The following is a 17336-nucleotide window of genomic DNA, read 5'->3' as shown; positions in this document are numbered from 1 at the left end:
AGGGAGAGAGCGAGGAGGAGGAGGACATGATTGCGGCCGAACCTGGTAGATCCACGTGTGAATAAAGCGAGTGTCCTTCTCCGTATGTTGAGCCTCTTACGAATGTACTGAGGAACACATATTTTTAAGAACGCGTAGGCGAATCGGATATACAGTAACGCGATCGAGCGAACGGAACTACGTCACAGAGCGAGTAGGAATTCAGCGGTCGTACCGCTGCCTCGGCGTAGTGTCGCACACAAGGTGTCGGGATGCTGCTGGATGCTTCTCGATGCTACCCACACACGCCTCGGTCTTTGTTTGGCCTGTGTATCCATGTCACGCGTTATCGCGGACTGTGCCATTTACCCTTACTGTATCATATATTGCAACGCAATTTTTCCATCACGCGGTGTTCTTCGGGAACACAACTACTACCGCCACGTTATAGGAGAACAGACTGTGTATATATGTGTAATGACGACTTGACACACTTTATGGAAGATGCGTTCACTTGACATCCGAAGGAGACCCCACTGAAACAGCCCCGAGTCTCCCGCGTATCTCCCTTATATATCAACACGAGGCCACGCCCCCCTTCTCGAGCCTTCTCGCTGACTCTGGATGCTCGCTCCACCGGCAGATTCCACCATCCTTTTCTATCATCTGACTACGCTCCCTTCTAGATCATTCCCGTAGCCACGAGTCCCTTCGCACTCACAGCTGACTCCCCTGTCATTACCTCCCGTGGCCACTAGTCCACTCACACCGCATTTAGATTGTATTGACATTACACATACGGTTTACCCGTATTCTTGTACAGGGAAATTGATTTTTAAAATGTGTCTCCCTTGTGATGGGACTTTCTAGAATGAACGTTGAGATTTATAAGGGGCACGGGGTGACCAATACGGTCTGAATTGGTCTGTAATAAGATAGGCACTTATAAGAGGTTGACAGGTATTATATGACATTTTGTTTTGTTTTTCAAGAGCCAAAGATATCACGGGAACGTCGTAGGGAGGGCGAGACAGCACGTTGACACAACGTGCAACTCGTGCTGAGGAAATGGACGAGAACACCCAGGCTCACCGCCCTGCCATGGCAGGGGCAAAGATTGGGTACAAAGCCTTTTAAGGGGGAGGGAAGGAAGGTCATTCTCATCATCATTATTATTAAACTAATACTCTTTTTTATTGTACCAGGTAATGCCCACTGAGCTATATACAGGGTGCTTCAAAACAAATTTTAACACTTACATGGGACTATCGGACAAATAACGGATACTACACTGGAACGTGATAATAGCTTCAAAAAGTCAAAGAATCTCACCGCTTGTTCGCCATCGTTGTCAACGCGTGCCTGGAATCTTCTCCCGGTGATTCCCAGAGCCCGGAGGCAGCGCATTTCTTGCGGCGTTGTTGCAAATTCTCCGAAGCGTTAACATCTTTTTGAAGCACCCTGCATGCCTCTTTTTTTTCAGAAGGGACCCGCCTATCACAAACGATAGCTCGACAAAGCGGCCTCATCAGCATCACGTGGCAAATGCACAGCAGCTTAACGAACCCCGAATGGCTCCGCCCGTCGCAGGTCGGCGACCAGATCGTGGAGGTGAACGGGCGGTGCCTCCGCTCGGCCAGCCACGCGGAGGCGGTGGCGACACTGGGCGCCAGCGCGCACCTCATGCTCACCGTGCGCGACGTGGGCCGGCTCCCGAGGGCCCCCGCGGTGCCACGGCCCCGCTCCGCGCCGCCGCCGCCGCGCCGGCAACCGGCGACGGACGATGATGCGGAGCCGGCTCCGGTGAGGGGCGCCGCTGGCTCGCGCGCCCGCCTACCCGTCTACCCATTGTTGGCCGCCTAACCGCCAAACTCGCCTGGGCCCCTCCGCTCGTGTGCCATCCACTCACGTGCTCGCCTGTCCGTCCGCTCGCCTACCCTCTCCGCTCGTGTGGTCACCTACCCCCTCCGCTCGTGTGCCATCCACTCACGTGCTCGCCTACCCGTCCGCTCGCCTACCCCCTCCGCTCGTGTGGTCACCTACCCCCTCCGCTCGTGTGCCATCCACTCACGTGCTCGCCTGTCCGTCCGCTCGCCTACCCCCTCCGCTCGTGTGGTCACCTACCCCCTCCGCTCGTGTGCCATCCACTCACGTGCTCGCCTACCCGTCCGCTCGCCTACCCCCTCCGCTCGTGTGGTCACCTACCCCTCCGCTCGTGTGCCATTCACTCACGTGCTCGCCTGTCCGTCCACTCGCCTACCCCCTCCGCTCGTGTGGTCACCTACCCCTCCGCTCGTGTGCCATCCACTCACGTGCTCGCCTACCCGTCCGCTCGCCTACCCCCTCCGCTCGTGTGGTCACCTACCCCCTCCGCTCGTGTGCCATTCACTCACGTGCTCGCCTACCCGTCCGCTCGCCTACCCCCTCCGCTCGTGTGGTCACCTACCCCTCCGCTCGTGTGCCATCCACTCACGTGCTCGCCTACCCGTCCGCTCGCCTACCCCCTCCGCTCGTGTGGTCACCTACCCCCTCCGCTCGTGTGCCATTCACTCACGTGCTCGCCTACCCGTCCGCTCGCCTACCCCCTCCGCTCGTGTGGTCACCCTTCCCCCCCCCCCCCCCCCAGGTGGTGTTGTGCCGCGGGGTGTGCGGCACCGGCGTGACCCCCAGCGCGCTGTGCGAACAGCCGCGGCGCGCCCTGGGGGAGCGAGCGGCGCTCGTCCTGGGGGGCCCCGCGGGCCGTGGTGGGGGGGCCCGGCTGGAGGGGCTGGTGGACGAGTACCGGGCGGGGGGGCTCACCGTGCCGGCGCTGCTCGCCCGGCTGGACGCACTGCTGCACACGCCGGAGCAGGTAGGGCGGTGCCGTTTCTCTCTCTCTCTCGGTGTCTCTCGCTCGGCATTCACACTGCCACCGCCACCATCATCACCATCATCATCACCATCATTGACACATCATCAATACCACGACTGCCACCGAGCACCACCACATCACCACCATCAGCATTCACACATTCACCATCACCGCCATCAACATTCACACAATCACCACCACATTACCACCACCGCATTACCACCAGAACATCATCACCACCACCACATCACCACCATCAGCATTCACACATTCACCATCACCGCCATCAACATTCACACAATCACCACCACATTACCACCACCACATTACCACCACAACATCATCACCACCACCACATCACCACCATCAGCATTCACACATTCACCATCACCGCCATCAGTATTCACACAATCACCACCACATTACCACCACCACATTACCACCACAACATCATCACCACCACCACATCACCACCATCAGCATTCACACATTCACCATCACCGCCATCAGCATTCACACAATCACCACCACATTACCACCACCACATTACCACCAGAACATCATCACCACCACCACATCACCACCATCAGCATTCACACATTCACCATCACCGCCATCAGCATTCACACAATCACCACCACATTCCCACCACCACCACCACATTACCACCACCACATCACCACCATCAGCATTCACACATTCACCATCATCACCACAATCAGCATTAACACAATTATCACGATCAGCATTAACACAATCACCACAGTTAACACAAGCTCCATCACCACCACATTACCACTATCATCATTAACACAATCACCACCACGACTACATCATCACCATTAACACAATCACTATCACCACCACCACCACCACGTTACAACCATCAGTATTAACACATTTACCATCACCATCATCAGCATTAACACAATTACCACCATCAGTATTAACACAATTACCACCATCAGTATTAACACAATTACCACCATCAGTATTAACACAATTACCACCATCAGTATTAACACAATTACCATCACCACCATCAGTATTAACACAATTACCACCATCAGTATTAACACAATCATCACCACATCATCACCACTTTATCACTAATCCCTGCGTCAAAGACAAAGATCCCCCGTGTAGCCTTCACAGACTGTTGGGGCAAGTGCTGTTAGCGAGTAGCAGCATCTATGAAGGCCGGCACGGTACACGAGGGGGTGGGTGACCAGCACCACGCCCGGCCGCCTTTGTCTCCACCGAGTTGCGATGTTTACACACCGCACTGGACACTAATTTGAGGCTGAGCCGACCTAGGGGAGGCCCAAGACTGCTTCGGGTAATCGCCACTTGGTGTGGGCCGTGAGTGAGAATCGAACTCGGGCTACTGGGTTCGCAGCGCAGCGCGCTGACCGCTACTACACCATCCCTCCCCACCACTTACACTCATCACTCACAATGCCGTTCGTCCCTGCACCACGCCTCCCTGTATTTCCATTCACGTGTCGTACCTTCAAGCGCGATAACACACAAGACACCACCTCCACGCGTGCGTGCCGATGGGATTGCTGATTTTGTACGACTGCTACTGCTGCTGATATTGCTGCAACTGCTGCCACTGCTACTACTGCTACTATTGCCGCTGCCACTACTGCCACTATTACCACTACTACCACTACTGCCACTACTACCACTACGACTGCTGTCACTACTACTACTGCTACTACTGCCACTGCTACTACTACTGCTACTACCACTACTGCCACTACTACTACCACTACTACTACCACTACTGCCACTACTACCACTACTGCCACTACTACCACTACGACTGCTGCCACTATTACTACTGCTACTACTGCCACTGCTACTACTACTGTTACTACTACCACTACTACTACCACTACTGCCACTACTGCTACTACCACTGCTACTACTACTACCACTACGACTGCTGCCACTACTACTACTACTACTGCCACTGCTACTACTGCCACTGACACTACTACTACTGCTACCACTACTGCTACTGCTGCCACTGCTACTACTGCCACTACTACCATTACTACTACTGCTACTACCACTGCTACTACTACTGCTACTACCACTACTCCTACTACCACTGCTACTACTACTGCCACTACTACTACTACCATTACTGCTACTGCTACTACCACTGCTACTACTACTGCTACCACCACTACTACTGCTACTACCACTACTCCTACTACCACTGCTACTGCTACCACCACCACTACTACTACCATTACTGCTACTACCACTGCTACTACTACTGCTACCACCACTACTACTACTCCATTACTGCTACTGCTACTACCACTGCTACTACTACTGCTACCACCACTGCTACTACTACCATTACTACTACTGCTACTACCACTGCTACTACTACTGCTACTACCACTACTCCTACTACCACTTCTACTACTACTGCTACTACCACTACTACTACTCCATTACTGCTACTGCTACTACCATTACTACTACTACTAACACTACTACTACTACCATTACTGCTACTGCTACTACCACTGCTACTGCTGCTACTGCCGCAGCGCTCGCTGCTGCAGGACGTGCGTGCGCTGGTGAGCGCGCGCGACCTGGACGAGTTCGACTCCCTGCTGCCCCGCATCGGGACAGCGCCGTGCGAGGCAGCCCGGGCGTGGGGGCCACTTGGGGGAGGGCTCCGGTGGGGGGAGGGCGCCAACGGGAGCCACGGGGAGGGGGCCGAGGGGGCCGGACGCCACTGGGCCGGGGCTCGTGACCCCTGGGCCAGGCTGCAGGTGAGGGCGGTGGGGGGGAGGGGGAGCGGTGGCGCTGTGGTTGGCGTGGCGCTGCAAAACCGGTGTGTGGGTGGGTGGTTGTGTGGGTGAGTGGGTGGGTGGGTAGGTGGATGAGTGGGTGGGTGGATGGGTGGATGTGTGGGTGAGTGGGTGGGTGGGTGTGTGGGTGGGTGGTTGAGTGGGTGGGTAGGTGGATGTGTGGGTGGGTGGATGTGTGGGTGGGTGGGTGGTTGTGTGGGTGAGCGGGTGGATGTGTGGGTGGGTGGGTGTGTAGGTGAGTGGGTGGGTGGTTGTGTGGATGAGTGAGTGGGTGGACGTGTGGGTGAGTGAGTGGGTGGATGTGTGGGTGGGTGTGTGGGTGAATGGGTGGGTGGTTGTGTGGGTGAGTGTGTGGGTGGTTTTGTGGGTGAGTGTGTGGGTGGTTTTGTGGGTGAGTGGGTGAGTGGATGTGTGGGTGGCTGGATGTGGGGGGGAGTGGGTGGGTGGGTGTGTGGGTGAGTGGTTGTGTGGGTGAGTGGGTGGGTGATTGTGTGGGTGAGTGGGTGGGTGGTTGTGTGGGTGAGTGGGTGGGTGGATGTGTGGGTGGGTGGATGTGTGGGGGAGTGGGTGGGTGGGTGGTTGTGTGGGTGAGTGGGTGGGTGGGTGGATGTGTGGGTGAGTGGGTGGGTGGGTGGTTGTGTGGGTGAGTGGGTGAGTGGATGTGTGAGTGGGTGGGTGGATGTGTGTGGGTGAGTGGATGAGTGGGTGGGTGGTTGTGTGGGTGGGTGGATGTGTGGGTGGGTGGGTGGGTGGTTGTGTGGGTGAGTGGGTGGGTGGGTGGTTGTGTGGGTGAGTGGGTGGGTGGGTGGTTGTGTGGGTGAGTGGGTGAGTGGATGTGTGAGTGGGTGGGTGGATGTGTGTGGGTGAGTGGATGAGTGGGTGGGTGGTTGTGTGAGCGGGTGGATGTGTGGGTGGGTGGGTGTGTAGGTGAGTGGGTGGGTGGTTGTGTGGATGAGTGAGTGGGTGGACGTGTGGGTGAGTGAGTGGGTGGATGTGTGGGTGAGTGGGTGGTTGTGTGGGTGAGCGGGTGGATGTGTGGGTGAGTGGGTGGGTGTGTGGGTGAGTGGGTGGGTGGTTGTGTGGGTGAGTGGGTGGGTGATTGTGTGGGTGAGTGGGTGGGTGGTTGTGTGGGTGAGTGGGTGGGTGGATGTGTGGGTGGGTGGATGTGTGGGGGAGTGGGTGGGTGGGTGGTTGTGTGGGTGAGTGGGTGGGTGGATGTGTGGGTGAGTGGGTGGGTGGTTGTGTGGGTGAGTAGGTGGGTGGATGTGTGAGTGGGTGGGTGGATGTGTGTGGGTGAGTGGGTGAGTGGGTGGGTGGTTGTGTGGGTGAGTGGGTGGGTGGTTGTGTGGGTGAGTGGGTGGGTGGATGTGTGGGTGGGTGGATGTGTGGGGGAGTGGGTGGGTGGGTGGTTGTGTGGGTGAGTGGGTGGGTGGTTGTGTGGGTGAGTGGTTGTGTGGTTGTGTGGGTGAGTGGTTGTGTGGATGAGTGGGTGTGTGGGTGAGTGGTTGTGTGGATGAGTGGGTGAGTGGGTGAGTGGTTGTGTGGGTGAGTGGGTGAGTGGGTGAGTGGCTGTGTGGGTGAGTGGGTGAGTGGGTGGTTGTGTGGGTGAGTGGTTGTGTGGGTGAGTGGGTGAGTGGCTGTGTGGGTGAGTGGGTGAGTGGGTGGTTGTGTGGGTGAGTGGGTGTGTGCAGGGAAATGGAGTGTAGCTGTGAGTGCGTCACGCTGCGAAATCGGCGACCCCCCCGCCCAGAGTTTGATTCCCGCTCACAGCCATCACCGGTCACGATTATCTGAACCGGTCCTGGGCCTCCTCTGAGTACCTGGTGTGATGTGCAAACATCGCCACTGGGGAGACAAAGGTGGCCGGGCGTGGTGCTCGTCACCCACCCCCTCGTGTGCCATGCCCGCCTTCATAGGCGTTGCTCAGTAACAACACTTGCCCCAGCAGTCTGTTAAGGCTGCATGGGGGATCTTTGTCTTTGTAAGCTTTGGTGCCGGGCAGTGTGGTCATGATCCCAAGCGCGGTGCTGACACAGACAATACGTGTCTATGGGTCTCTGTGTAAGTCTATGGGTGTCTATGTAGGTATGTGGGTCTCTATGGGTCTCTCTAGGTCTGTGGATCTCGATGGGTCTCTGTAGGTCGACGGGTCGATGTGTAGGACTATGGGTCTCTGTGTAGGTCGATGGGTCTCTGTGTAGGTCTATGGGTCTCTGTGTAGGACTATGGGTCTCTGTGTAGGTCTGTGGGTCTCTGGGTAGGACTATGGGTCTTTGTGTAGGACTATGGGTCTCTGTGTAGGGCTATGGGTCTCTGTGTAGGACTATGGGTCTCTGTGTAGGACTATGGGTCTCTGTGTAGGACTATGGGTCTCTGTGTAGGACAATGGGTCTCTGTGTAGATCTATGGGTCTCTGTGTAGGTCTATGGGTCTCTGTGTAGGTCTATGGGTCTCTGTGTAGGACAATGGGTCTCTGTGTAGATCTATGGGTCTCTGTGTAGGTCTATGGGTCTCTGTGTAGGTCTATGGGTCTCTGTGTAGGACAATGGGTCTCTGTGTAGATCTATGGGTCTCTGTGTAGGTCTATGGGTCTCTGTGTAGGTCTATGGGTCTCTGTGTAGGTCTATGGGGTCTCTGTGTAGGTCTATGGGTCTCTGTGTAGGACTTTGGGTCTCTTTGTAGGACTATGGGTCTCTGTGTAGATCTATGGGTCTCTGTGTAGGTCTATGGGTCTCTGTGTAGGTCTATGGGTCTCTGTGTAGGACTATGGGTCTCTGTGTAGGACTATGGCAGGAACTCCCCATGAACGTTCGACCTCGAGACTGCTGTTTGTTGCTGGGCGGTGGGGAAGGTGGGGTTCACACTGCTCCCATGCACACGGCTCCCATGCGCACGGCTCCCATGCACACTACTCCCATGCACACGGCTCCCATGCACACGGCTCCCATGCACACTGCTCCCATGCACACGGCTCCCATGCATACGGCTGCCATGCTCTATTGTGGCAGCTCCGTCTCCACGGTGACCACCGGGGCGAGCTGCGGGGTTGCCGTGGCAACGGGACCCCCACGCTCACTCTCGAGTGGCGGGTACCATCTCTCTCCCGCTCGCGGGCCACGAATGTTGGTGACCGTGTCCAGGTCTCTCGCAGATCTGCGAGCTCCTCGCACTGTGGTCCAGCCTGGTTAAACCCGATCTTAGGTAAAAATGGCACAGGAAAAAATTGGCACAGGTAAAAATAGCACGTGAAAAAATGGCACAGGTAAAAATAGCACAGGAAAAATTAGCACAGGTAAAAATAGCACAGGAAAAAATGGCACAGGTAAAAATAGCACGGGCAAAAATAGCACAGGTAAAAATATCACAGGAAAAAATGGCACAGGTAAAAATAGCACAGGAATAAATGGCACAGGAAAAATTAGCACAAGTAAAAATAGCACAGGTAAAATTGGCACAGGTAAAACAAGCACAGGGAAAAGATGGTACAGGTAAAAATGGCACAGGTAAAAATAGCACGGGAAAAAAATGGCACAGGTAAAAATAGCACAGGCAAAAATGGCACAGTAAAAATAGCACAGGAAAAAATGGCACAGGTAAAAATGGCACGGGTAAAAATAGCACGGGTAAAAATGGCACAGGTTAAAATGGCACAGGTAAAAATAGCACGGGTAAAAATGGCACAGGTAAAAATGGTAAGGGTAAATTAAAACATGTAAAATTGACACAGGTAAAAATAGCACAGGAAAAAATGGCAGAGGTTAAAATTGCACAGGAAAAAAGGGCACAGGAAAAAATAGCACAAGTAAAAATAGCACAGGTTAAAATGGCACAGGTAAAAATAGCACAGGTAAAATTGGCACAGGTAAAACAAGCACAGGGAAAAAATGGCACAGGTAAAAATAGCACAGGAAAAATGGCACAGGTTGAAATGGCACAGGTAAAAATAGCACAGGCAAAAATGGCACAGTAAAAATAGCACAGGAAAAAATGGCACAGGTAAAAATGGCACAGGTAAAAATAGCACGGGTAAAAATGGCACAGGTAAAAATGGTAAGGGTAAAATTAAAACATGTAAAATTGGCACAGGTAAAAATAGCACAGGAATAAATGGCACATGAAAAATTAGCACAAGTAAAAATAGCACAGGTTAAAATGGCACAGGTAAAAATAGCACAGGTAAAATTGGCACAGGTAAAACAAGCACAGGGAAAAAATGGTACAGGTAAAATGGCACAGGTAAAAATAGCACGGGAAAAAATGGCACAGGTAAAAATAGCACAGGAAAAATTAGCACAGGTTGAAATGGCACAGGTAAAAATAGCACATAGTAAAATTGGCACAGGTAAAACAAGCACAGGGAAAAAATAGCACGGGTAAAAATGGCACAGGTAAAATGGCACAAGTAAAAATGGTAAGGGTAAAATTAAAACAGGTCAGATTGGCACAAGTAAAAATCGGCCGGTTAGGTCACTCGTTTTGGTGGCCATGAACGAGAATCAAAACTCACCGGGTTCATAGCACAGCGTGCTAACCGCTGCACCACCGCTCGCCACGGCACACGCGCAAAGATCCCCCATGTAGCCTTCAACAGACCGCTGGGGCAAGTGCTGTTAACGAGCACCCATTGAGGGGACCACAGCGATACCGGGGTATCTTTCTCTTCGACATTCAGTGGTCTCATCAGCAGCAGAGTCAGTCTCACTTAACTCTGCTTCTGATGGGGTGCCATGGTAACGAGATGTCAACTACCTCGCTTGGTATTGATGCAGAGAAGGTCGTGGGTTTGATCCCGACCCTGACGCCTGGAAACTTGGCGTTCCCTTGTCTCTCTCCCCGTGGTCGCGTGGATTTTTTCTCCGGGTCCTTCCACATTTCGAATTGATGCGCGTTTTTGAGCATTTGGCTGCTTGAAATTTCCACGTGACAAGCCACTTCGTTGAGCTGTCATGTGTGGCCACGTCGCTTCTGAAAAAGAGCAACATAGCTCAGTGGGCCTTAACTGACAACATAAAAAAATGGTTTAGTTTAGTTTCAGTTTACTTGAACCAATGCTGGTGAACTGGCCAATGTAGGCAAGGGCTTCGTTTGGCCATTCAGAGTCCCATCATCAGCAGTCAGGCACGCTTGAAACAATGCTGGTACATTGCCCAATGTTATAGGGAAGGGCCCTCTATCAGAAATGGGTGCCTAGTTCGATTCAACACACAACGATGCAATCAGCCACACAGAAAAACGAGAGAGAATGGTGGGAAGAGGGGGGGGGGGTTGGCGGGGGGGTGGGGGTAGTGGGCTGCCCCCCCCCCTCTTCCACCCCCCAACGCTGCGTTGATGCTGCGCGGGTTGCCTGCAGGCTGGGGCGGCCGCCTCTCTCACGGAGGAGGAGGTGGAGGAGGTGGAGGAGGTGGGAGACCTCGTCCCGGAGACGAACCTGGACTGGGACCCGAGGACACGGGACGACGTGGGCACGGTGAGGCTCCGCCTGGGTCCCGCGTGGGAGCCACGTGTGAGCACGCGGGACTGTGGGAGACCACGTGACAGCATACGTGACCCCTGCCTGGCACCATGCAACAGCACGTGACGCCACATGACACCGCTTCGGGATCGCGTGACACCACGTGACGTCACGTGACACCGGGTGACACCACGTGACACCAACTGACCCCATGTAATGCCACGTGACACTGCGTCACACCAGGCGACACCACGTGATACTAAGTAACACGACGTGACACACGTGAAGCCACGTGACACCAGCTGACACCACGTGATACCACGAATCGAAATTGTTGTTAATGTCAACGTTGTTGGAGCTGTCATGTTGTTCAAGGTAGATATACTTTGACCAGCTTGTTTGCCCGTCCTAGGACGGAAGCTGTGATATTTACGAAAAAATTGAGCAGAGTAATAATTGTATCTTGTGTAAATTTAATGGCAGTGAATCTTGCACGAAAGTATGTCATCAAACACTTTGCTGCAGTTCACTGTAGCACTGTATCCATGGCAGTGATTCTTGCACAAAACTACTTCATAAAACACCTCACTTCATGTCACTGTAGCACTGTATATAACTGACCTTCAATTTGTTCAAATTCACTGCTCTGATATTGTATCGAAACTGGAATTCGATACAATATCTGGAAAATCACCGAGAAATGTCTATTTTACCATAATGTAGAAGCATAAATTTGACTTACCTTTTGTCCGATGTGCTGAAGAAATAAATGAAGACACCAAATCCACTTTTTTGCTGCGTATAATTATTTATTAGATTAACTTTCAATAAAGAAACGTCAAACTTAAAGCGAATTTGCGAAACAAAATTATTTCCGCTCGACCTTCTTCTGCGTTCGTGTAAAAATCCAAGTGCTCATGAATATTCATGATGGGGGGAGGGGGGGTGCGGCATGTGGAGTGACGTCACGCGCATTACACACAAACAGATATTCTTGACTCATTATAGTAGTAATGTTGCTGTGTCTATGCCGCTGTGAGTGTCGATGTCACTGCGAGTGTCGATGCCGCTGTGTCAATACTGTCCTTCTTGTCGTGCAGCCTGTGCTTTCAGAGCGGCCTCCATACCTCCACCCACCACCCCCATCCCCATCATCACCACGTCACCAGCAGCACCAGCAGCAGCACCAGCAGGAGCAGCACCACCACCAGTATCATCAGCATGAAGATTTTTGTTCTCTGGACCCTGCTCCTCCCAGCATGCCTTGCTGCACCTGTGCCGCCACCCCTCCTCCTCCGCCGCTCCCGTCAGCCCCAGGGGCTTCTGGGAGCCGGCCGCCATCCAGGGCTCAGTCTCAAGAGCGGCGGCGCTCATCCCACAACAACGACGGCGACGACGTCAATAACAACGTCAACAAGAATGGCCACCGCGGTGAGCATCGAGAGGAGACGAGGCCCCCGAGGAGGGAGGGTCCGACACCGGGGCCCAATCTCTTGGGCGACGAGGAGGGGGAGGTGCCCCAGACGGAGGGACCCCGGGCCCCAGGCGTCGCCGGACTGCGCAAGATCCTGGAGGCCTCCCTGTCCCGGCATGGCGGGGCCGGCTGGGCCGGAGGGGGAGGGGCCAGAGGAGGGGCCGAGCTGCTGGCGCACGCCGGCCGGCGCCCGCCCGTGCCCTTCCCGGCGGACGTGGCGTCCGTCGCTTTGTCATCGTCACCGTCTTCAGTCGCCTCGTCGCTGGCAAAGACGGGCTCGGGCCCAGGGGGCTCCGTGTCCTCCTCGGGGGCCTCCTCGGTCGCCCCCCTTGCCGTGGCGCTGGCCGCGGCGGCGGCGTCGTCGTCGTCGCCGTCGTCGGCGCGGCCATCCGACCCGGGCTACTCGAGCGCGTCACGAGGCCGCGGGTCGCCCCTCCGCCGCCGCTCCTCTTCCCCGTCGCCCTCCTCCTCGTCGTCCTCCTCCTCGTCGTCGCCGCCGGGATCCCCGTCGTCCCGGCGCTCGGGGAAGGCGCCCAACGGGGGGGCGGCGGCTCGCCCGCGGGCGCTCGTCCTGCCCAGGGCCACCTCGCCCACCGTGCCGCCGCGCGGCACCGGCTCCCTGCCGCCCGCGGGCCCGGGGGAGCCGGGGAGCCGGAGCCCGGCGGGGCCCGCTGGGCTCGCGGAGCCCACGACGCCCGGCGTGGCGGTGGCGGAGAGGGAGGAGCGGAGGAACGTGCGCTTCGTGACGGTGGAGGTTCACCGCCCCAACGCGGAGCCGGACGTCAACCAAGCGACGGCGCTGCCACGCAGCCGAGGTGCGGGCCGGGCAGGCCGGCGAGGTGGGGGGCCTCCAGATGCAATCGAGGCTCCACCGGAACCCCCTATGGGACCCCCTATGGGACTCCCTATGGGATCCCGTTGGGCCCCTGTTGGACAACACCCAACCCCATGAGATCAGTCCCCAGGGATCTCCCCTCCTCGTGGAAGCTGTAATCCCCGGGCGCACTGTGTTGTGTGGGCACCGTTCTGTGTGTATCCGTGTACGTGGCACAGTAGGGGGCACAGGTGGTGCATCGGCCAGTCATCTCAGTCGACCCGTGGCACCTGGGTCTGCCCCGTGACCACCTGCCAGCGGGTGTTCGACACTTCACGTGGCCTTAGCGTGCACATAGCCTGGCACAAGCTCCGTGGTGACATCACCACCACTTAGTGGCGAATGGCGGTTGTTGTTGTATGTATATGGTGCTGGCCACCCCCTCCCTCATGTGCCATGCTGGCCTTCATAGGTGCTGCTCGCTACCAGCACTTGCCCAAACAGCCTGTTATAGGCTTTATGCGGTGTCTTTGTCCTTGTATATGTATGTATGTTAATACTCTGCTTTTTTCGGTAAAGTCACGTAGGTAAAATAAAATAAATGAAAACAACTAAATTAAATCATGTCATTCCTGACTTACAGTAACCCGGTGTTTACAAATTGAGTTGTACCTGTGGTGACTGCTATATTGGGGAGACGAAACGACATATTTCTGACCGAATTCGCGAGCACATCAGATTTGAAACACGGCTGAACGAATTCTTCGGCCGTGGCTGATCATTGTTTCAACATAGCGGGGTTCTCATGACATTGTTTTCTCCGATACCAAAATACTATGCAAACCTCCCGGTTATTACCAAAGATTTGTCCACGAAGCCATCCAGATATACAAACATAGACACAACTTCAACCGAGAGGGTGGTTTTAAATTGAACAACCATTGGAAAGATGTCATCAACCAAGTCAAACTTTAGCTGCCTTTTAATTGTACAGCCGTTTCCATTTCTACCAGTGGGTTGTACTCGCTCTCGTGCAGTGCACCACCGCTTCCCCCGAACCCCCTGCAGCATAACAAAAGGCGTCTTAACTTAGCCCCTCCCCTCCCCACCCACGTCACTTCCTGGCTCCTCCCCCCCCCCCCTTAACCTGTATATAATCTCGGGTGTCTCAGAGCTCTTCACTTGATACAGCTATTTTGCTGTGACTGTTCCACCTGAAGACAGAAGCTTGTGTTGCCTCTGAAACGTCGTAATTTAATTTAGTTTTCATTTATTTTATTTTACCTACGTGACTTTACCGAAAAAACCAAAGAGTATGGGAAGGACAACAAACTAAACACAAAAAGCAGTTCTAAAGAAATACGTTTGTCAATTTAGATGATTCCAAAGTATATAGCTCAAGTGGCTTTCTAAAATCGGAAGGAAGAGCATTCCAGACGGGCGCAGAAGCGCATCTGAAAACGGCACCACCGTCTGTGTTCGACAGTAAGCCAAAAGATTCTGCTGCGAGGATGACCAGAGTGTCACGTGATGATGGTTCAAGCTCCTTGACGAGATCGGCGGCGAGGTGTTGTCGCTCATTTGTGGCAAGCGCTTTGTGTGTGCAATGAGGGCAACCTTTAAGTTTCAGGGGTTCACACAATGATGGGAAAATTAACAGGCTTCTACCCTTTCTGGGAAAGAATACAGGAGGTGTTAAGATGTTTGGACACCGAATAGACACCCTTTTGTAAGGCATCGAGTCTGGAATAACCGAACATCAAACATGCAAACACGCTGTAATAATAATAATGGACGCATTGTCCATAGCTGTCAACCCATGCGGTTTACCCCGTATTCTTGTATGGGGAAATAGAGTTTTCAGGTCCATACGGCATCCAGTCGTTTCAATATTGGAACAACAAATAATGATCTATTTGTTTGTGTTTCTCCCTTGTGATGGGACTGAATTGGTCTTTAATAAGGGAGGCACTGGTAAGGTGTTGACAGGTATGATTATCCATGACACCGATCATGGCCTTGTCTCACGAGTATTGTGGAAGTTGTGAATGTTGTTTATGTTGTGCATGTTGTTGCTGATGCTGTGTATGTAATTGTAGTTGATGTTGTGGGTGTTGCTATAGATGTTGCTGTGAACGAGTATGCAATGTCTCTGCCCCCCACCCCCAGACCCGCTACCGCTCTCCGCTGAGCCTATCCGGAGCCTGGTGGTGGCAGCGGGGTCTGAGGCCACGCGGAACGGGTCCCAAGGGGCCCACGAGAGTGGTGGGGACAGCGGTGGGCCCACAAGGCCGGTGAGGAGCGCACAGGCAGAGGGCCACGTTCGGCAAACGTTCGGCATCATCGTTAGTTTAACACGTGGGCTTTCGCGACCAATATTATTCATGATAAAGGGTTTTGGGTTAGATCGCGGAAGTATAAAAGCCCTCCACTAACCGACACAGCCAATCAGTAAGGGATTTGTCACGTAAACAAAACGCCAAATAGTTACTAGTATAGTGTATAGCAGTGTAGTGTATAGTGTTGTGTATAGCATAGTAGTGTAGTGTACAGTAGTATAGTGTAGTGTATAATGTAGTGTATAGTAGTGTAGTGTAAAGAAGTGTAGTGTATAGTAGTGTAGTATAGTGTATAGTAGTGTAGTGTATAATGTAGTGTATAGTGTAGTGTATAGTAGTGTAGTGTATAGGGTATGTGTATAGTAGGGTAATGTATAGTAGTGTAGTGTATAGTAGTGTAGTGTATAGGGTTATGTGTATAGTAGTGTATAGAAGTGCAGTGTATAGGGTTGTGTATAATAGTGTATAGTAGTGTAGTGTATATTGTAGTGTATAGTAGTGTAGTGTATAGTGTAGTGTATAGTAGTGTAGTGTATAGCAGTGTAATGTATAGTAGTGTCGTGTATAGGGTAGTGTATAGTAGTGTAGTGTATAGTAGTGTCGTGTATAGTGTAGTGTACTGCTTCAGCCCACCGGTGTGTTGGAGAGTCAATCCACAACATTCACAATGTGAGTAGTGCCGTGACGTTTCGCTGGTAATGACATCATCCAGCGTCATCAGGCGATTTGCCAGAACAGTGAAGCCATCCACGTGCTTCCGGTCTTAAATAGAGCAGCAGGACGACGTCATCACCTGATCACAATCAGATGCAGAGATCAGAGGCGGGGGGGGGGGGGTATTGTAATTATATAATAGATTAGTAATCAGTGAATTAGTATGTGTTTCCTCTATAAGGAATTGTAATATGTATTACTTAATAGCCTAACCCAAAATCACTGAAGCCAATCAGGTGCAGAGATCAGAGGTGGAGGGGGGGGGTATCGACACATACTTACGCGATCTAACCCAAAAACCTTTGTTATGAACATCGTCTCCGTCGTCACCGACCATCATCATCATCATCACCTCGTCGTACAAACGTTGAAAAATGCGTTTTTTAATTTGTACGAGTGTGCACACACTCCGTGTCCCCGTGTGCCTCCCCCATGTGCCCGTGTCCCCCGCGTGTAACCTGTACCCCCCCGTGTCCCTGTGTATCCCCGTGTCGCTCCGTGTCCCCGTGTCCTCGTGTCTCCGTGTCCGCGTCTCCCCCGTGTCCTCACGCGTGCCCCCGTGTTCTCAAGCGTGTCCCCGCGTCTTTGTGTTCTCACGTGTCCCCATGTGTCCCTGCGTGTCCCCACGCGTCTCCATGTGCCCGTGCGTGTCCCCGTGTTCTCGCGCATGCCCTCAGCCTGGCATGAGGGACGGGGCGACGCGCCGCGTCCGCGTGCCCAAGTGCGCCCCCACGCTGGGCATTGCCATCGAGGGCGGCGCCCACACCCGCCAGCCGCTGCCTCGCATCGTCACCGTGCAGGCAAGAGGGAGATCGCCCTCACTCACTCACTCACACGGTGACCTTTGTCACGCCATGACCCCGTGCGTGA

At 53.8% G+C, this 17336-nt stretch overlaps 1 protein-coding gene across 1 annotated transcript in view; it reads left to right on the top strand.

The window, feature by feature from the left end:
- WHRN (whirlin) overlaps positions 1 to 17336 on the top strand; it is a 38361-nt gene that overhangs the window by 14001 nt on the left and 7024 nt on the right. The window contains exons 6-12 of the mRNA XM_076052947.1: positions 1570 to 1782; positions 2606 to 2830; positions 5407 to 5634; positions 11024 to 11140; positions 12226 to 13414; positions 15583 to 15707; positions 17144 to 17266. Coding sequence (XP_075909062.1) covers positions 1570 to 1782; positions 2606 to 2830; positions 5407 to 5634; positions 11024 to 11140; positions 12226 to 13414; positions 15583 to 15707; positions 17144 to 17266 — 2220 coding nt within the window. The remainder of the gene's footprint in view (positions 1 to 1569; positions 1783 to 2605; positions 2831 to 5406; positions 5635 to 11023; positions 11141 to 12225; positions 13415 to 15582; positions 15708 to 17143; positions 17267 to 17336) is intronic.

The sequence above is a fragment of the Petromyzon marinus genome, chromosome 59 (assembly GCF_048934315.1).
Source record: "Petromyzon marinus isolate PM22_M1 ecotype Great Lakes invasive population chromosome 59, UKy_Petmar_22M1.pri1.0, whole genome shotgun sequence".
In the NCBI taxonomy this organism is placed as follows: Eukaryota; Metazoa; Chordata; class Hyperoartia; order Petromyzontiformes; family Petromyzontidae; genus Petromyzon; species Petromyzon marinus.
This window is presented reverse-complemented; position numbering and strand designations above follow the sequence as displayed.